Genomic DNA, 20,531 nt, shown 5'->3' with positions numbered 1-20,531 from the left:
ACCAGAGCTTCTCCCTGATTTCGGACAGAGACCCTAAAACCAGCAGGTCAGGTTGATTTGTGCCAGAAAGCAAAGATATTCATCTATTCTTGCAATCATTCTGAATTTATTGGCCCAAGAAAGTCTGGAGCAATGCAATAAAACATACATTGAGCATTTCTGGATCACCTACAATATTCCGGGCATTATTCTACATGTACTTTTTTTTTTTCTTTTTCTCAGATTTCATGAAATTTTACCCAATTTCATTTTATTGGTGGTTCAGGGCTGTGGTGAGAGCTTGGCTAGCATGAGTGAGGCCCTGGGTTCCATCCTCAGCACTGAAAATAAAATTCTTCCTGTGAGTCCTAATCAGAAGGGTTTCGCCAACATGTCCCAAAGACCACCTCAACAGCCAGTGATATTTCCGGGCCCAGGAGAAAATTAATTAGTTAATGGCATTGTTTTGGGTGGTGGTTCCATGCAGAAGATGACAGTTAAGGCTAAGTGTGGTGGTGCACGCCTGTGATCCCAGCACTTGGGAGGCTGATGCAGGAGGATCACAGCGAGTTCAAGACCAGCCGAGGCTAATAGTGAGTTCAAGGCCAGCCTGAACTACATAGTGAGACCCTGTCTCACAAATTCAAAAAAGAATAGTAATTTTGTAAAGGGTCAGGGCATGGCTCAGCATGAGCCCAGTCAGAGAGCGGGTAGAGAGGAGGAAGGAGCTGCCCGCTGCGTGGAGGCGCGGCGCAGGGTCGGGTAGGGGCACGCTTTGGGGTGTTCTGCAGAGGCTGCGTGGAGGGAGCGATGGAGGAGCGGGAGAGGCGGCTGGGGTGCATCCGGGCGGAGCCCAGGGCGTCAGGGAGGGTGGAGAGACAGGCAGAGCAGGAGAGGGGCTGGGACGGGGAGGGCGGGGCGTGGGGCGGGGCCTAGCCCTTGTCCCCGGGTGGGGCGGGAGCTGGGGTGGCTCTGGGGGAACCAGCCAGGTGGGGCCACCCACCTGACCCACAGCAAAACTGGGGCATCCCTGTCCACCCAGCTTCTCATCCTGGCTGGGAACAGTGACAATAAAAGTTCGTTCCCAGACTGCTGGGCAGAGGTCCCACCTGCAAGCGTGCGCCTGCATCTGCCTCCGGGGCCTCCTTCAGACTGTCAACTTCACGTCCTGTGCGTCCAGTCCCGGGTCCCATGAGGCTAGGAGTCTGTGTCTCTGCTTCATCTCTGTCAGACTAGGATCCCCTAAGGGCATGGACGGTCCACTAGATGACTAACTACCCTTATCTAGTGCACCCAGCATCAACTCTGAGGCCAGCACTTAGGCAGCGGCTGCTTGATGAACTCCTACCTATACACCAAAACCCAGATCAAGCAGACCTTCATCTAGGAGGGCTTCTTGGACCTCCATTGTCCCTGATCCATTACATCAATAACTAATCCACATCAATAGCTAATAATAAGTAAGCACTTACTACATTCCTGCACTCTGCACATCTCTAGGTGATACATTCTCATTATCCTGTTTTACAGACTCCTCCAAAGCCCTCTGCTCTTATCTTTCCTCCCTTATCATCTCCTCCTCCCTTGGTTCAACACATTTTTGATGCAAACCTACTGTGCGCCAGGCACTGACCTAGGCCCTTTGGACAAAATAGGCAGGAAGTCTTAGAAGGTGAAATTTGAACTGAGAGATAAAAAAGCATCTGCTTTTTTTTTTTTTTTTTTTGAAGGGAAGGGGTTTATTGGCTTACAATTTGTAGGTTTTGGTCCATAATCAGCTGGCTTTAAGGCAGGGATGGCAAACAGGCATTGCGGCATGGCCACACACAAGGTGTGCAAAAGGCAGTGGCGGGGCAACAAAAGAGAGGTTAAGCATCTCTCTGCCCTTTTTATCTCATCCAGGCTACTCAGGGTGGGGCCCATTCACAGCCTTAATCCTATCGCCCTTGAGTCTTGCATTGCACCATGAATCAATCCCAGCATGACACACTCTAGATCAAGCCCATGACCACATGGGGCTTTGGGGGACACCTAGATGCCAACCATAACAAAGTCCCAAAGATGCACCCCAAGTCCCCTGTTGCTACACCTCCCACACTCTGCTGAATTGCAGGTCACACCATGCCACCCTGGGTCGTGGGACAAGGACCCAAGTTATCAACCACTGGCTCCTCCGACTACTTCAGGCTCCTCTTCCTCACAATCTCAAAGAGAAAAGGACAGCACTCAGGTGTCTATAGTGGCGACCAGCATCTTTAGCAATGACCTCTCACAAGCTCCAGATCCACAGATTCAACTAACAACAATACATGTTTGCCAGAAGCTTAAAGAGTTCAGTGTGTTCAGCCAGATGCGGTGGTGCAGGCCTGTGACCTTCACTCTGGAGTCTCCTATGTCCAGACACCAAGATCCTAGAATGCTTCCGTCAGATAGTTTGTAGAGGTTTCAGTCCATAATCTGCTGGCTCCAAGGCAGGGATAGAAACAGGCATCACAGAGGAAAAACATGGCACACACAAAGCAGCAAAGGCAACAAGAAAGCAAGCATCTGCTTTTATGTCTAGAGGAAAAGAAAGGTCCCAAAGTCCCAAACCGTATCCGGAATCTTTCTACTTCCTCTCCTTTGCCCTTTCTCTTCCCTCTGCTGGAGAACTCCTACTCATCCTTCGAAGTTCAGAACTAAACCAGGCTTGGTGGCTCAACATCTGTAATCCCAGCACTTGGGAGGCTGAGGCAGGAGAATTGCCTCAAGTTCAAGGTCAACCTTGGCTATATAATAAATTCAAGGCCTGCCTGGACTACACAGTAAGACCCTGACTCAAAAAAACAAAAAATAAAACAAAACAAAAGTTCAGAACTAACACCCCACTTTCTATGAGAGTTTTGAAGACTCATCCTCAGGGAGAGTTCACAGTACCCACCTCTGAGCTCCCCAGCCTGGGAGGCACCCCTCAATCCCACAGCTTAGCAAAAATGGGTGGGAAGGGTTCTGGTGATGTCAGCCCCATCAAGTTGGTAGCTCTCCTAGCCCAGAGCCCCCAGTTCCAAGATGAGCTGTGGGCTCATTGGAACTGATTTTTAAAATAAAGAATAAAGAAAATGGACTTCACTGATATTCAGGGATATTTGCTCCACTCCAAAATAACAGAATACACATACTTCTCATCAGCATATGGAACTTTCCCCAAATAGACCATGTACTAGCCCATAAAGCAAGCTTAAGCAAATGTAAAAGAATTGAAATTATACCATGTATTTATCAGATACGAAACTAGAAATCAACTGCAAAAGAAAACACAGAAATGAGGCAAATGCATCAAACTAAACCATATTCCCTTAAATAAAAAATGGATTAGAGAAAAAAATCAAGGGAGAATTTAGATAGTTTCCAGAACTGAACAATAATGCCAGTACAACATACCAGAACTTATGGGACACAATGAAACCAGTCCTAAGAGAGGAGTTTATAGCCGTGAATGCCCACATCATGAAAACAGAGCAAGCCCAAATAAATAATCTAACAATGTACCCCAAGGTCCTAGAAAAACAAGAACAATCCAAAAATCAAAGCTGGGACAAGGAAGCAAATTATAAAGATTAGAACAGAAATCAATGAAATTGAGACAAAAAAAAAAAAAGAATGAATGAATCAAGGAGTTTGTTCTTTTCGGGTTTGGGGGTTTTTTTTGTTTGTTTGTTTGTTTGTTTGTTTGTTTTTTGGTACCAGGGATTGAACTCGTGTCCTTCTGCTTGTGAGGCAGACTACAGCACCACTGAGCTAAACCCCCAGCCCAGGAGTTTGTTCTTTGAAAAAATAAATAAAATACACAAACAGCCAATCTAACCCCCCCCCAAGAAAAGGAGAGAAAAAACCAAATCAATGCAATTAGAAACAAAAAAGGTGAAATCACAACGGGCACTGCTGAAATAGAAAAGATTAACAACTACTGCAAAAACTTGTATACTGATAAATTGACAAATCCAAAAGGATAGATTTCTAGATACATATGAATTACCAAAGAGGCTGAGGATTTAGGTCAGTGGTTCTGCTACCTGCCTCACAAGCACAAAGTCCTCAGTTTGATCCCCAGTACCAAAAAAAAAAAAAAAAAAAAAGTGAAGAAATACTTCCAAAGTCATTCCTAGAAGCTGCCATTACCCTGAATTCAAAACCAGACAAGGATCTGACTAAAAGAGAACTATAGACTAATCTCTTTAATGAATACAGATACAAAACAGAAGCAAGGACAAAAATCACAGGATCATCTCAATAGATGCAGAAAAGGCCTTTGACAAAATCCAAAACTGACTCACGGTAGAAACAGTGAAGAAGATAGGTATAGAAGAACCATATCTCAACCTGATAAAAGCCCGACAAACCTACTGCCAAAATCATATTTAATGAGGAAAAATTGAAAGAAAGCTTCCCCTCTAAAATCAGGAGCAAGACATGGATGTCCTCTATTACTACTCCTCTTCAACACAGCACTCGAAACATTAGCCAGAGCAATTAGGGAGGAGAAATAAAAAGGATACATATAGGAAAGGAAGAAGTCAAATTATCGTTCTTTGCAGATGACATGAGCCTCTACATAGAGGACCCAAAAAAATCCACCAAAAGATTTTAGAATTAATAACCAAATTTAGTAATGTAACAGGACACAAAATCCAACACAGAAAAATCAATAGCATTTCTGTACATCAAAAATGAACCCATTGAAAAAAAATCAGGTGAATAAACCATTCACAATAGCACCAAGAAAAATTAAATACTTAGGAATTAATCTAACTAAGAAAGTGAAAGACCTCTACAACAAAAACTACAGTATTCTAAAAAAGGAAATCAAAGAAGACATTATAAAATGGAAAGATGCCCCCTGTTCCTGTATTGGCAGAACCAATATAGTCAAAATGACCATATTTCTAAAATTGATATACCTATTTGACCCAGTCCCAATCAAAATACTAGCAGCATTCTTCACAGAACTGGAGAAAAATCCTAAAATTTGTATGGAACCAGAAGAAACCCAGATGAGCAAAAGCAATCCTGGATAACAAGAGCAAAGTGGAAGGCATCACAATCCTGGACTTGAGGTTACATTACAAGCTACAGCATGGCACTGACACAAAACACAGACATGTGGATCAATGGAACAGAACAGATGGTGCAGAAACAACCCCAAGTGCATTTAACTCTTTGATCTTTGACAAAGGGGCCAAATACATACACTGGAGGAGAGACAGCCCCTTTAATAAATGGTGCTGGGAAAACTGACTAGCCACATGCAGAATCTAGATCCATATCTCTTCCCATGTACTAAACTAAAATTAAAATGGATCAAAGAACTAAATGTTAAAACAGAAACACTTAACCTGCTGGAAGACAAAACAGGTAAAATGAAGTTATAGGTGTAAGGCAAACGCTCTTTGAACTGGACTGTCCCCGGTTACAAGGGAAAGAGTATCATGAATCAACAAATGGGATCATATCAAATTAAAAAGCTTTCTCACAGCAAAAGAAACAACCAACAGAGTGAAAAGAAAACCTACAAAATGGGGAAAAAAAAATTTTTTTCCAGCTATTTCTCAGAGAACTGCTATCTAGATATATAAAGAACTAAAAAAAAAAAATTAGACCCTCCAAAATAAATGATCCCATCAAAAATGGGCAAGTGAAATGAACAGACACTTTACAGAAGTACAAATGGCCAATAAATACGTGAAGAAATAGGTCAGGGATGTAGCTCAGTGGCACCCCTCATGCAAGGTCCTGAGTTCTATCCCTGGGGTGTGTTTGTGGGGGGATCTGCTCAACATCTCTGACCAGTAGAGAAATGCAAATTTTAAAAACACTGAGATTCTATCTTACCCTAAAAAGAATGGGTATCATCAGGAAATCAATAATAACAAATGCTAGAAGACTGGGGCAGGGGGCAGGTTCTACCTCGTTAGTAGGAATGTGAACTAGCACCATCACTGTGGAAATCAGTATGGAGATTCCTCAAAAACTAGATTCCATTTGACCCAGCTATTCCCCTTCAAGACATCACATTACAGGGCCGGGGATTTAGCTCAGTGGTTCCGCCGCCTGCTTCACAAGCGCAAGGTCCCAAGTTTGATCCCTCGTACCAAAAATACAAAACAAAAGCAAACAAACATATCACATTACAGTGACACATACTCATGTTTATAGCAGCACAATTCATACACTAAATCCTGGAAGCAGCCTATGTGTTCATCAACAGACGAATGGATAAAGAAAGTGTAGTATAGGGCCAGGGATTTAGCTCAGTGGTTTCACCGTATGGTGCGCAAGCGGAAGAACCCGAGTTCGATGCCTGGTACCAAAAAAAAAAAAAAAGAAAGAAAGAAAAAAAGAAAGTGTAGTATTTACACACAATGGAGTACTGCTCGGCCATAAGGAAGGATAAACTTGAGTCATTTGACCGAAAATGGATGCACTTGAGAATATAATGTTGAATGAAAAAAATATCAGGCACACAAGTTTAAATATCACATGGTTTCTCTTATGTGAGAAACCCAAAATATAAATAATGAGCAAAATAAAAGACAGGTAATAGGTGGTAGAGAGATCTTTCTCAAATGGGAAGGGGATGGAGAGTGGAGGCAGGAGGAGAGAGGAGAGAGACAGGATGAAAAATGGAATCTGGACGAGTTATGCACAGGCACCAACTCCACACAAGGAATGTAAACACGATGTACTGCAAACACACCCTAATAAAACTTTTCTAAATACAAAATGAAATATATACCATCTGACCCTTAAGAAAAAAGAATAAAGGACAAAAAACTACGGAAGGGACTCCAACTGGCCGGTTTAAAGCTGCCCAGGTCCTCCTGGGCACCTCTGCCTCCCCCGCCTCCTTCTCTTCCTCCTCCCTTGACCCCACCCCTAGACTTGCTCAGGGGCCTAACCTTAGCCGTCCCCCCACCCACCCACGCGCGGGCGGCCTAGTGAGCATGCGCCTTGGGCGCAAGGCGTGCCGGGAATCGTAGTTCTGCCGCCCGACGGAAGCCGAAAAGGACACGCGCCGGCATGTGGCCCCGAATGTTAGTAGGGGAGGTCTGGGAGGCGGCAGGCAAGTGCTCGGTGCTGGGGCCTCGCCTCGCCGCTCGCGTCGCGCCGCAGCGGACACTCAGGAGCGGCCTGACCCTGCGGCGGAGCCTGCACGCGACGGCGGTCCGGGCCCTCCCGCTCATTCCCATCGTGGTAGAGCAGACGGTACTGCGGCCCGGTGGGGATGCGGCCTGAGATCGGGAGGACAGCGGGTCCCTCGACCTCTCACCTCCGTCCCTATGCTCTAGGGTCGCGGCGAACGCGCCTATGACATCTATTCGCGGCTGCTGCGGGAGCGCATCGTGTGCGTCATGGGCCCGGTGAGCGCCGGGGCATGAGGGGGACCCTTCCTCCCCTCCTGATCCGCGACGACCTCCCTGACACCTAGGACCCCTCTCATTCCTAGGCTCCAGTCCTTGTCCCCACCCATTCTGACCTGAAAATATCCTGTGCTCCGAACTCCTTGGGTCCCCACTATGACCCTTAGTGCCCTCGGCCCTGTGTCCTGAATTCTCCCTGAACCCCTATTTTTTTTTTTTTTTTTTTTGGTCTGTGCTGGAGATTGAACCCAGGGCTTTCGCACTGAGTTCCATCCCCAGCCCTTTTTATTTATTTTTCAGACAGGGTCTTGCTAAGTCACTAAATTGTCTGGTCTGGGCACAAACTTTCCATCCTCCCTCCTCAGCCTCCCAGAGTACTAAGTCTGCACCTCTGAACCTGACTTTCCTGACCCTTCTTATTTGGGATCTGGCTTCCCTTCCTGGTTTCCTGATCCATCCCCAGCAACCCCTGAAAACCCCTCTCTTAAATCTCTCTCACCCTCAATCCGGGGACCCTGCCATCTCCCCACCTGCAGATTGATGACACCGTTGCCAGCCTGGTCATCGCACAACTGCTGTTCCTGCAGTCTGAGAGCAACAAGAAACCCATCCACATGTACATCAACAGCCCTGGTGAGCCGGGCTTTCCCTGGGTGGCCCACATTGGGGCCCTGAGACTCAGGACTGACATCCCTGGTTCAGGGTACATCCCCCCCCACCCCGCCAGGAACCCTCTAAGTATCTCAAAACCACCAAAATGAGCCTATAGCTTCCTTTTGTTTTTGTTGCAGGGTTTTGTTTTATTTTGTTTTATGAGACAGGGTCTCGGTGTGTAGTCCAGGCTGGCCTTGAACTCATAGTGATCATCCTGCCTCAGCCTCCTGAATGGTGGGATTATAGGAATGTGCCTAGATTTATTTATTTTTCGTTATGGGGGTTGAACTCAGGACCTTGTGCTTGCAAGGCAGGCTCAGTGCCACTGAGCTAAATCCCCAGCCCCTACTTTTATTTTTTGAGACAGGTTCTCCTTCTATAGCCCAGGCTGGCCTCAAAACTCAAAGTGGTCCTCCTGCCTCAACCTCCTAGTGCTGGGATGACAGACTTGCACTACCACACCTGGCATATAGCTTGCTTTTAAGTGAAACGTCTCAAACCAGCAGCTAAATTTATGCCATGCAATGTGGCCCCTTTGATCCATTTCGCCAGGTTGACCTGGTCAATATTTCAAAATTGGTAGATAGCTGGGCATGGTGGCATATGCCTGTAATCCCAGCACTCAGGAGGCTGAGGCAGGAGGATCATGACTTAGAGGCCAGCCTGGATTACATAGCGAGTTCTAGTCCAGCCTGGGTTGTGTAGTGAGACCCTCTCTCAGTAAGCCAGGCAAGATGGTGCAGGCCTGTAATCAATCCTAGCACTCTGAGAGGCTGAGGCAGGAGGATCACAAGTTTGAGCCCAGCCTGGCCAACTTAGTGAAAAATATGAAAAGGGCTAAGGTTGTAGGTCAGGACGAGGGGCCTGGGTTCCATACTTACTACTGCAAAAATAAATAAGTAAGTGGGTAGATTGTGCCCACCCTGGAAAAAGAGTCTAGATAATTTTGATTGATCCCTTCCTGTGCCAAGTGTTTTCTGAAATGTGCTTGTCCTTGCCGTTCTGTAATTTAAGAGCCTCAGAGAGGCTGAGTCAGTTGCCCAAGCTCACGCTGCTAATGAACTGCCTAGCCAGGCTGCCTGTGGCACCTTCCCTCTTAGCCCCTGCTCTCTTCTGGTCTCTAGTTCCTTTTGGAAAATTGGTAGATCTGGTCCCCCTGGCCCCACATGAATATGTGACAGTGGTCACCTGGCTGTGGCGCAGGGGCTGACCTTGTTGCCCCTAGCTGTCGAGTCACCTGTCATCCCTCTGCCCCTGGAGGTGGAGGCAGTTCTGCCTGTGCCCTGCTGTAAAGGGCCGCCCCCGCCAGTCTCTCCCCAGTGCCAGGGACAGGATGGGGAAAGGGTGGGGAGGGCCGGCCCTGCCCTCACTTCTCTCCTGCCGCAGGTGGTGTGGTGACTGCCGGCCTGGCCATCTATGACACAATGCAGTACATCCTGAACCCCATCTGCACGTGGTGTGTGGGTCAGGCCGCCAGCATGGGGTCCTTGCTTCTCGCCGCCGGCAGCCCTGGCATGCGCCACTCACTCCCCAACTCCCGAATCATGATTCACCAGCCCTCTGGGGGCGCCCGGGTGAGTGCCAGGCCCCCAGGCTGTAGGACAGGGTCTAGACAGTGACAAGGAAAGGTCATGATGGGTGGAAACCAGGGGTGGACATCGATGTTTTCTAACGAGGGCTTCAGCTGGGCAGGTTGAGCGTATTGAGCACTCTGAGAGCAAGACAGCGTCCTGAAACAAGTCCAGGAAAATGATCAGAAAAAGAAGGAAGCCGAAGAAAAAGGTCCCTGGGTTCCACCCAGAGAAGCGCAATTTGTGAGGACCAGCAGAAGACCCAGAATCGCTAGAACTCAGTCCCAGAATTCATGGCACAAGTAGGGATGTCACAGCCAGGGTGTTCCTGGACTTGCGTTCAATCCCTAGTGCCGCTTAAAAATGAAAAAAGCATGCGCTCAAATTGTGAGGATGGTTTTCTTGATTGAACAGATATGTGGTGTCCTCACCCCAGAGAAAGAAATACTTTCAGCAGATTGTGTTGTACCCTTTGTGCCCAAAAGTATAGTTTTAGAGCCAGGTATGGTGGTCTATGCCTGTAACCCCAGCACTCTGGGAGGCTGAGGCACGAGGATTTCGAGTTGAACCCCAGCTTGGAAAGTTTAGCAAGAAAACTGGGTATGGGGGTGCACACCTGTAATCCCAGCATTCAGGAGGCTGAGGCAGGAGGATCACCTGGGCTACATAGCAAGTTCAAGGACAGCCTGAACTGACTAGCAAGACCCTGTCTCAGAAAAAAGGCGGCGGGGGGGGGGGGGCGCTGGGGGCTGGGGTTGTAGCTCAAGTTCAATCCCTGGGTTCAATCCCCAGTACTGCAGAAAATATAAAATAAAAGCTTTGATTTCATAGGTGTGGTTCAGTAGTAAAGTGCTTGCCCAGCATGCATGAGGCCCTGGGTTCAATCACTGGCACTACAAAAGAAAAAGAGACCTTGTTACTCCAGAGGGGGAGCCAGAGGGAGCTGGAGGACCCTGGGTAGGAACCCTTATCATGGTTCCAAGGGAAGGGATGGAGGAGGCCAGGGGCTGGGGGGAGCACATTTGCGATTGGTTGGTTTGAGTTATTTCAGTGGGCCTGGGAGTGCAGGGTTTGTCCACAGCTGGTACCTGGGAAAAGATGGATCTTGGTGGTCCTGTGCGGGAGCCTGGGACTAGGGGGCCTTGCATATGAAAACTACTCACAGGCCAGCTATTGGCCAGCCCTAGACTACTCACAGGCCAGTTATTGGCCAGCCCTAGACTACTCACAGGCCAGTTATTGGCCAGCCCTAGTTTGGGGCTGGGCCCTCCTGGTCAGCCCAGTCCTAGATGCAAAAAAAAAAAAAAATACATTGCCAGGCATGGTGGTGCATACCTATAATCTCAGTACTGGGGAGGCTGAGGCAGGAGGATCACTGTGAGTCTGAGGCCAGCCTGGGGTACATAATGAGACCCTGTCTCAAGAAACAAGAAAGAAAAAAAAAAAAAGAAACAAAGCAAAAAAGTACAGTTAATAATGAAAAAGGATAAGAAGAGTAGGCTGGGGGTGCCACTTAGTGGTAGAGCACTTCCTTAGGGTTCATGAGGCCATGGGTTCCATCCACAACACCAAAACAGAAAACAAAAGATTAGGAGAAAATGGAGACCATACGGTCAGGGAGCTTTCCTGGTAGTGGCTAAGATTAAGCAGGATGTGGGGGGCCCAAAAGCCCCACCACATCCCACCAGGGCTGCCTCCATCCGGGCCTTCACCTCTGTCTCCCCTTGGGCCGCCCTCAGGGCCAAGCCACAGACATCGCCATCCAGGCAGAGGAGATCATGAAGCTGAAAAAGCAGCTGTACAACATCTACGCCAAGCACACCAAGCAGAGCCTGCAGGTGATCGGTGAGTTCCCCCTCCGTCTGCTGTGACACCCCGGGGGCCGCTGTCCTCAGCCAGGGCTTCCTGCCTCGGCCTGCGGACAGTGTCCTCAGTGGTGGGCAGCCCTGGTCCCTGCCAGCTCCACGGCAGGAGTCTCTTCCATTTGTGATACCCAAAAATGTCTCCGAGAGCCGGGGTGCAGCTCAGTGGTGAGTGCCTGCCACGAATGCGCAAGACCCACAGCACAAAACAAAACAAAACAGTCTGTGCTTGGCAAAGTCTAATGTCACCTGGGGGCCAGAATCACTTCCAGTTAGAGCCTTTGTTCTCAGCCCTCTGAAAGCATCAACTTGGGGGGCCGGGGATGTAGCTCAGGGGGAGAGTGTGTGCCATGGGTTGAGTCCCCCACACCAGGAAAACCCCCAACTATCTGGGCTTAGCGCCCACCTGTCATCCCAGCACTCTGGGAGGCTGAGGCAGGAGGACCACAAGCTCGAGTCCCACCTGGGCGATGTAGTGAGACTCTTTATCTCAAAATAAAATATAAAAAGGTCTGGGGATGTGTCTCGGTGCAAAGGCCCTGGGCCTGATCCCCGTATGGCACAGCTGATCTGTGTGTGCTGCAGGGACAGTGGCACCTTGGGGCACAGGGCGGAGGGGTGAGGATTAGTGACAGAAGCAGGCCTGAGGAGGGGACTTGACTTTTTTTTCTTTTTTGGTACTGGGGATCAAACTTGGGACCTCACACTTGGGCAGCAGGCAGCAAAACCACTGAGCTAAATCCCCAGCCCAGGACTTTTTTGTTTGGTTGTTTGGTTTGTTTTTGAGACAAGGTCTTGCTATGTAGTTCAAGTTCTCTTTGAACTCACTGTGTAGCCCAGACTGGCCTCAAACTCACAGAGATCCTCCTGCCTCAGCCTCCTTAGTGCTGGGATTACAGGCATGGCAGTGATGTTCCACTTGCCACTGTGGTTGTTGGTCACATGGTTCTGTTCAGTCTGAAATTCATCACCACGTATTGATGATGGGTACCCTTTCGTGGATCTGTATCATACGTCATAAAAATGTTAAAAATTTTGAGCTAGGCACAGTAGTGCACTCCTGTAATCCCAAAACTGGGAAGCTGAGGCAGGAGAATCACAAATTCAAGGCCAGTCTGGGCAACTTAGCAAGAGTCAATCTCAAAATAAAAAAGGCTGGAGGTGTAACTCATTGGGAAAGTACTAACTTAGTAAGTGAGGCCCTGGGTTCCATCCCCAGCACTGCTTTAAAAACAAAAAGATTTTTTTTGGGGGGGGGGGTTATTGATGGGGAAACTGAGGCACAGAGAAGGTATGACCAGGGTCACACGAGGAAGAATCGGCAGGAGGAGGACCTGTCTCCACTCGGACTGCAGAAACAAAGTATCATGGGCAGGTGGCTTGGACAACAGCTGATCTCTCACACTTCTGGAGACGGGAAGCAGTGCTGGGCCTGGCGGGCGGCTCCTGCTGAGGCATCTGCCTGGCTTGCTGGTGGCCGCCTTTTGCTTCATCACTTAGTCTTGGGCCACAGGGAGTCTTCCCCTTCTGCTAAGGCCACTAAAACCATCATGGCTTAGACTTCATCTGATCCTCATGACCTGAGGCTTCACCTCCAAGTACCACACCACTTGGGACCTGGGACTTGGGGGGCTCCCAAGCCTGGCCCATTCTCTGCTTTTTTTTTTTTTGGACAGGATCTCCCTATATAGTTCGGGCTGGCTGTGAACTCACTATGTAGTCCAGGCTGGCCACAAACTCTCAATGATACTCCTGCCTCAGCCTCCTAAATGCTGGGATCTCAGTTGTGCACCACCACACCTGGCTTCTGGTCTCTGCTCTTACCCACGTGTTCCTCCTCCGCCTCCCCACCAGAGTCAGCCATGGAGAGGGACCGCTACATGAGCCCCATGGAGGCCCAGGAGTTTGGCATCCTGGACAAGGTCCTGGTCCACCCGCCCCAGGATGGCGAGGATGAGCCGGAGCTGGTACAGAAGGAACCCACGGTGGCACCAGCAGACCCTCCTGCCCCGACCAGTACCTGAGAGCCAGACACCTCTCCGGGCACAGGCGCCATGCTGCTGATCCTGCAGGGGCCCTCAAGGAACTGTGGATGTGGGGTGCCCTGACGGGCGGGCAGCCTGGCTGAGACACTGATTTAAATTAAATCTTTGCAGTGTTGTGCACCCGAGGGGCCTTCGCTCACTGCTCCGTGACAGCAAGGACAGGTTCAGGTCCCCAGACCCAGACCACCCCTTCCTTCAGCCAACTCCAGAGCACAGCTGTGTCCTGGGCAGCAACACAGCATGAAAAAACCACACAGCTGTCTTCAAGGTTGCATGTTCCTTTGGGAACGGATAGTGCAAGCATCCGGGAAGGAGGCAGGCAGATGTATATGTTACAGGGTAGATAAGGTGGTCACAGGGGGCCTCGTTGACCAGGTGACTAGGGTAAGGACCTCGGGAGTCAGGGGGGCAGCCACCTTGGTACACGGGGAAAGAGCAGTCCGGTCAAGGAGCACAGCCAGTGCAAAGGGCCTGCGGCAGCCCTGTAGCCAGCATGGGAGGGCTAGTGGCTGGGTGAGGGTAGGAGGGCTGGGATAAAGGGGGAGGTGAGCTATGCAGAGTTTTGAGAAGAGGGACCCTAATCACAGTTTAGGGTGAGATGTGAGAACATGGTCTGTAGAACCAAGCTGGTATGCAGCTATAATCCCAGCACTCTGGGAGGCTGAGGCAGGAGGCTCACAAGTTCGAGTCCCACTTGGGGAACTTAGCAGGGCCCTGTCTTGAAATAAAAAATAAAAAGGGCTGGGGATGGAGCTCAGTGCAAAGTCCCTGGAATCCATCCCCAGTGCTGCAAACATACCAAGCTGTTGCCCCGACACAACTAGAAAGGTGGAGAGCTATTAACTGCAATGCGGAGCTGAAGGGGAACAGGAGCTTGGGGACGGGGTCTGAAGCAATTTGGAAGCATCATGCTTGGTGTATTCCTAGCCACAGTCAAAATGAACATGCCAGCACCGTCAGCCTGGGGATGCATCCGCAGTCAGACATCTGACTGTAGGGTGTTGCACCGAGGCTGCCTCTGGTGGCCTTAAATCACAGCACGTTTCGCCCTGGGCCCCAAAGCCAGGCTGCAGTGGGTCCAGAAGGCATGAGAAGGAAATGAATAGCAGCAACAAAAGCTTTTCAGGGATCCCAGCACTCAGGAGGCTGAGGCAGGAGGACTGCCAAATTCGAGGTTAGCCTGGGGAAGTTATCGAGACCCTGTCTCAACAGTGGAGCAGGGAAAGGCGATGGGGGGGGGGGGGGCACAGCGGTGCAGCGCTTGCCTAGCACGTGCGAGGCCCTGGGCTCAATCCTCATGCTAAAAAATAAGTAAATAAATCTTTACAAAACAATAAAACCCAGTACTGTACTTACTGAGAAGGGGAAATGGACAATGCCTCACGTTGACTTTTCTTTCTCCCCCCCCCCTTCGGTCTTTTGAGATGGGGGTCTCATCATGTAGTTCAGGCTGGCCTCAAACTCAGCGATCGTCCTACCTCAGCCTCCCGAGTGGTGAGATGACAGGCGTGCGCTGCCACCATCTGGCCTGCCTCAGCATTGACCTTGGACTGCAACTCAACTCTTTAAACTTTGCCCCACCCCGTAATCGTGACCTCGATCCGGGTACCTTGACCATTAAGTTCACCCTGACTGTGCGCTTCATCTCTAACCCCGGCCAATTCCATAACCTTGGCGTTAGTCCAAATCCTCCTATGACCTCTGACCTGGGATCCTTTCCTCGCCCCTGGACCGAGTCTTCACACAGCACCTGCTGAACTGGATCTTTTCCCAAACTGCTAGAAGAGTCGGGGCTAGGGTCAGGCTGCGGATGGACTTGCAGCACAGCCAATAATCTGAGCTAGTGTGGTTGCTGGTGCCCAATAGACCGGGAGCGGTGGCGGCCTCAGGGGGAGCCAATAGCTCGAGAGAGTGAGCCGAGCAGCAACCAGTAGCCTTGAGCGATAGGTGGGACTCTAGGTGAAGCCAATCGCTGGAGGGACCTGGCGAGGCTACAGCCAATGGCTGCAGGGTGGGGGCGTGGCCCTAACCCAGGCCTCTTCCACGACCCGGCTCCAGGGCTATGGCCGGGAGTGGGCAGCTGGCTTTGCGGACGCTGTCAGGGTCAGGCTGGGTGCGGGGCTCCAGCTCTGCGTTGCTGAACCGCCTGAAGGATGTGGCCGTGGTGCATCCCGGCTTCCTGAGCAAGGACGAGGAGGAGACGCTGAGCCGCGAGCTGGAACCCCAGCTGCGGCGTCGCCGCTACGAATACGATCACTGGGATGCGGTGAGGCCTTGGGGACAGGGGCGCGTCGGGGGCGAGGCCTGGGGCTGAGGGGCATGCTGGGCGGGGAATGGGGCGGGGCCATGTTAGGGGCGGTACCTAGAAACGATGTGTGGGCGGGGCTGTGATGGGGCAGAGTTTAAAGTTTGTGCAGAGAAGGGATGCGAACAGAGATAATGAGGTCTGGGCCATGACTGGGGCAGGATCGGGAGTCTAGGAGTGTTTTGGGACTGAGTTTAGGAGCAGAAACGGGTATGGAAAGAGATGGAGGAGAGTCAGAGGCTCTCGGCCGACCGGGATCAGGGTGGGATCAGTTAAGGGCAGAGACTGAGGCATTTGAGTATTGGGGTGGGGCCAGCATGGCGGGGGGGGGGGGGCTGGAATTGGAGCCTGAGGTCAGACCTCGTGGGGGCTGGGGTAGGGGTCGCAGTCTGAGCCTGAGATGTAGCCAGGGTCAGAGTCTTGGCAGGGCCCAGGTGAGAGGCGGGGTTGTGAGTTGAGGGCAGGGACGAACACGCTGGGACAACCCTGCGCCTCTGCCTTCAGTTTCTCTCTTTTCCCTGGGAACTCCCTGGCTTGACCCAGCCTTCTCTGTGCAGGCCATCCACGGCTTTCGGGAGACGGAGAAGTCCCGCTGGTCAGAGGCCGGCCACACCATCCTGCAGCGCGTGCAGGCGGCCGCCTTCCGCCCTGGCCAAACTCTGCTGTCCCCAATCCACGTACTGGACCTGGAGCCTCGGGGCTACATCAAGCCCCACGTGGACAGTGTCAAGGTGGGCAGAGGCCGTTGCCCCAGAGCTCCTAGCCAGGGCTGGGCAGGGCAGGCCAGAGCCTAACCCCCACTGAGGCCCCTCTTCCAGTTCTGCGGAGCCACCATCGCCGGCCTGTCCCTACTGTCACCAAGTGTCATGCGGTTGGTGCACACCCAGGAGCCAGGGCAGTGGCTGGAACTCTTACTGGAGCCTGGCTCCCTCTATATCCTAAGGTACAGTGGAGCCTGGGGTGCTGCTACCCCAGGGATATGCGAGACCCCCACCGGCACTTGGGGGCCCCCTCCCATTTGGCCCTCACAGCAGACACCAACACCCAGGGAAGGCATGGGGGACAGCAGAGGCCTGGGACCCTAGTCTGCCTGGAGCAGCATTGCCCACAGCCCTCCCCCTCACAGCTTCCCTTTTCGCTTGCAGGGACTCAGCCCGCTATGATTTCTCCCATGAGATCCTCCGAGGCGAAGAATCCTTTTTTGGGGAGCGTCAGGTTCCCCGGGGCCGACGCATCTCTGTGATCTGCCGCTCTGTCCCTGAGGGGATGGGGCCAGGACAGCTGTCCCCAGCCTGCTGACCCCCAGGCCCCTTCCCCAGCTTCTCCCAGAGACCAGATTGGTGAATAAAGTTGACCAGACAAGCCAGCTGTCCAGCCTGCGAGAGGGGCGCCCAGGGTGGCACCTGCCCACAGGAAGCGCAAGTGGCAGCAGTCACAAGGCCAGGAAAGCAGTGCTTTATTGTGCTCATTAATGGTGCCCCGGCCCACCTCCCCATCTCGGCCTCTTGCACCCGGGTCTCCCATAAATAGCCAGCTGAGCCCCCACAGCCTGTAGCTGTTTGGCGCATGTGGCTACAGGCCATTGGGCTAGGCACCCTCAGCCACCACAGCCACAGGCAGCAGCCGAGAGCTGGGGCAGCCGCTGCCAGCGGTGACGGTCATCCAGGAAGGCCACGTCGGCGTAGCGGGTGGGCCGGCAGCAGGGTCCACCGTGGGCTTGGCCCTGGCCCCGCAACCGGGCCAGTGTCAGGCCGTGCTGGGTGCGGGCACCTCGGGGGCAGCTGCCGGCGCAGTAGCGGAAAGTGACTTTCTCATCTGAAGCGTAGCCCAGGCCCAGCTCTGCCACGGGCAGGGTCAGGCTCCACAGCTGGCATGGGCTGCCAGGGGCTCTGCGCAGGCGGGCACGAGGGTGGCGGGTGCCTGGGGAGAAAAAGGATGCTAACAAAGGCAGGGTCCCGGCAGGAAGGAGTTGGGAGGTTGAAGGCTTCCCGGGGGTCCTTACCCAGTGGTGGCCTCCAGTTCCCCCTGCCCTCTGCTATGTGCTCAGGCAAGAACTCTCCCTCCACCAACGGAGCACCTCGGGCATCAGGGCCCCAGCCGAGGCCCAGCTGCAGCGACAGGAGCAGCAGTGAAGCCAACAGGACTCTCCCTGTGGCCATGGTGACAGGCAGGTCCTGAGGCTGGGGAGCCCCGGCCCTGAATTTATACCCTGCCTGGGGCGGGGGGAGAGGTGCCCATGTCCCAGTCTGGTTTGTCCCAGGTTCTCAGGTCCAAGCATGGGCTCCTTCTGCCCCACACCCCGTCCTTTAGGAGTTAAGGGCTCGTCCCACCACTCCCTGTCCAGACATTCCACAGACCCGTTTCCAACACCCCCTGATTTACGAGTCATCTGGCAGCCAGGGCCAAGCCTGGGGTGGATGACAGGTGTCCCCACCCTACCTGCTGTCTGGAGGGGTCCCAACCCATGAAGGGAAGAGCAGGGACCCAGGAGCCCCCATGGGTGCTGCATGGGGCCAACACGGGCTGGGAAGGGGGGCTTGGCAGGTGGCAAGGCGGCAGGACCCTGCTGTCGTGGCCGCGCCAGGGATTAAGCCATCATGCCTGTCTCCCGCCCTGGCTGAGCCAGCATCAAAACAGGAAGAGGGAGAGGCTGGGGGACAGCCAGGCGCAGGGACACGGGGGCAGAGACTCTGTGGAAGGCCAAGCCGGGACCCCATGGCTGCGGCTTCATCCAGGGGTCAAAGAGCATCACAGCCTGAGGGGAGGCCGAGTGTGAGATGGAGCCCACGGCAGGTCATGGTGAGGCGCGACTGTGGCCTGGTATGACCTGGGGGACACAGGGTTTAGTGCTGTCCCTGCACCGAGAAGCTGACCACAGCTTTTCTTTCAGTACCGGGGATGGAACCCAGAGCCCTGCGCATTCGTGCCAAGCGCTCGCCACTGAGCGCCATCCCCACCCCATTATCGTGAGACGAGGTCTTCCTAAGTTACTCAAACCACCGGCTTCGAACTTGCAGGCTTCCCTCGGCTTCCCAAGTAGCTGGGGTTAAATATCGGGTTTGTGTGTGTGTGTGTTTTGCTTTTTGAGACAGTCTCCTTATGTAGTTCAAACGTGTGACAATCCTGCTGCCTCAGCTTCCTGGTACTGGAATGAAAGGCATGTGCCACCATGGCTGGCAGAAGTTGGTTTTTGTTTTTGCAGTGCTGGGGTGAAACATGGCAGGCAAACACACTCTTAACACTAAGCAACCCCCCCCACCAACTCTTTTTTATTTTGAGACAGCATCTTGCTAAATAAATTGCCCAGAGTGGTTTCAAACTCAACATCCTCCTGTCTTGGCCTCCTGAGTTGCTGGGATCAGAGGTGTGTGCCCCTGCACTGGGCCCAAGAGCTTTTGAGGCTGAGGAATACAAAGAGCTTGTTTGCTGTATGTGTCAGCAGGTATCTGATTCCACACACACAGACAAGGTACTTGTGGAGACCTGCAGGTTTGCCAACATGCTGCAGCTAGGCTGTGTGACCGCTGGCAGGAGTGTAAACACAAACACTTGAGAAACCGAAACTGAAATCACATGTTCTGATCTATCCCAAGAAACCTTGCAAGAAAGACAAGCAGCTGGGGATTTAGCTCAGTGGTTCCGGCACCTGCCTTGCAAGCGCAAGGTCCCGAGTTCAATCCCGGGTACCAAAAAAAGCAAGCCAGCCAGAGTACTGGGGTGGTCACTGCCTTTCTGTCCTGGAAGCCAGTGCACTCGGTCCCCAGGGGTCACTCCGGTGGCAGTTGTTCTCCTAGTACTCACTCAGATTACTCTGAAAACAAGTCACTTGTCTGAAGTCATCCAGAATTAAGTAGTAGCCCTGGGCTTTGAACTCAGGTCTCCCCAAGCACGAGAACCCTGCTCCTAACTCTTGGCTACGCTGCCTGTCTTCCTGGTGCAGAGCCCTAGACGGAGGTCTACGTGGCAGGGACAGCAGGGGCGAAGCCACCAGGGCCAGGAGTGAGAGCTGCTTTCCAGCTCCCCAAAGAGGCCAGGGACATTCCTAGGAATTAGCCTGACATCTCAGGCATCCCCACTCAGCCCGGCCTGCAGCACCCACCCGTTGCCAGCTGTGGTAGGAGAAGCAGGGCGGAAGCCCCACGTCCTGCCTTCAGCCCCATGCCTGGGGCCCGGGTTTGTTCTTGGCCAAGTTACTGCCCAGGATCTCGAAATGCCCTTTCTAAAGAATGCCTGGTGACGCTGATAAACAAATCCTCAGCTTGGCAAAGAGGTGACTGGAGCCCCAGAAACATCTCTGGGAGACAGAAAATGGAGCCCAGATGCCAACGCCAGCACCCAGGGTGTGGGCTCTGGTGGCCACGTGGGGACAGAGCCCCTGAGCTGAGAACCAGGCAGCCCTGGGTGGTGGCAGAGCCAAAGGGTTACCAGCCAGAGGTCTCTTGTGCAGAGCAGGCAGCCAGGCGACCCGAGGACCCACCCCGTTACAAAAGCCAGGAAGTCACCTCCGGGGCGGGGAGGCAGGAGGTATGGCAGGGTGCTGGAAAACTTGAGTCTGACAGACTGTAAGATAAGCATGCTTAAAATAAAAATGCAAAAATGTGCAAGGGTGCCAGGTATGATGGCGAATGCCTGTGATCCCAGCACTCTGGGAGGCTGAGGCAGCAAGATGGCAAGTTCAAAGCCAGCCTGGGCTACATAGTGGGTTCACAGCTGGCCTG

General features: G+C 52.2%; 3 protein-coding genes across 4 annotated transcripts; 2 read left to right on the top strand and 1 right to left on the bottom strand.

The window, feature by feature from the left end:
- Positions 1 to 6,998: 6,998 nt before the first annotated feature.
- Clpp (caseinolytic mitochondrial matrix peptidase proteolytic subunit) lies at positions 6,999 to 13,628 on the top strand. Its single transcript, XM_004865615.3, has 6 exons — positions 6,999 to 7,221; positions 7,305 to 7,376; positions 7,913 to 8,009; positions 9,417 to 9,604; positions 11,341 to 11,446; positions 13,318 to 13,628. The coding sequence occupies exons 1-6, from the start codon at positions 7,036 to 7,038 to the stop codon at positions 13,485 to 13,487; spliced, it is 819 nt and encodes a 272-aa protein (XP_004865672.1). The 5' UTR covers positions 6,999 to 7,035; the 3' UTR covers positions 13,488 to 13,628.
- A 1,899-nt stretch (positions 13,629 to 15,527) lies between these two features.
- Alkbh7 (alkB homolog 7, RNA demethylase) lies at positions 15,528 to 19,137 on the top strand. Of its 2 annotated transcripts, XR_015447524.1 has the most exons (5): positions 15,528 to 15,774; positions 16,371 to 16,544; positions 16,632 to 16,756; positions 16,959 to 18,612; positions 18,704 to 19,137. XR_015447524.1 is itself a non-coding variant. In XM_004865617.2 (4 exons), the coding sequence occupies exons 1-4, from the start codon at positions 15,571 to 15,573 to the stop codon at positions 17,110 to 17,112; spliced, it is 657 nt and encodes a 218-aa protein (XP_004865674.1). In that variant the 5' UTR covers positions 15,528 to 15,570; the 3' UTR covers positions 17,113 to 19,137. The 2 variants fall into 2 exon arrangements, 1 of the variants encoding a protein (XP_004865674.1); XM_004865617.2 differs by having other exon boundaries at positions 16,959 to 19,137.
- Pspn (persephin) lies at positions 17,411 to 17,972 on the bottom strand. Its single transcript, XM_021244892.2, has 2 exons — positions 17,816 to 17,972; positions 17,411 to 17,733 (listed from the first exon to the last, which is right to left on the bottom strand). The coding sequence occupies exons 1-2, from the start codon at positions 17,970 to 17,972 to the stop codon at positions 17,411 to 17,413; spliced, it is 480 nt and encodes a 159-aa protein (XP_021100551.1).
- Positions 19,138 to 20,531: the final 1,394 nt, after the last annotated feature.

This window comes from Heterocephalus glaber, unplaced genomic scaffold (genome assembly GCF_053883595.1).
Source record: "Heterocephalus glaber isolate CG9 unplaced genomic scaffold, H.glaber_assembly_v1.0 deba00001760, whole genome shotgun sequence".
Lineage (NCBI taxonomy): Eukaryota > Metazoa > Chordata > Mammalia > Rodentia > Bathyergidae > Heterocephalus > Heterocephalus glaber.
This window is presented reverse-complemented; position numbering and strand designations above follow the sequence as displayed.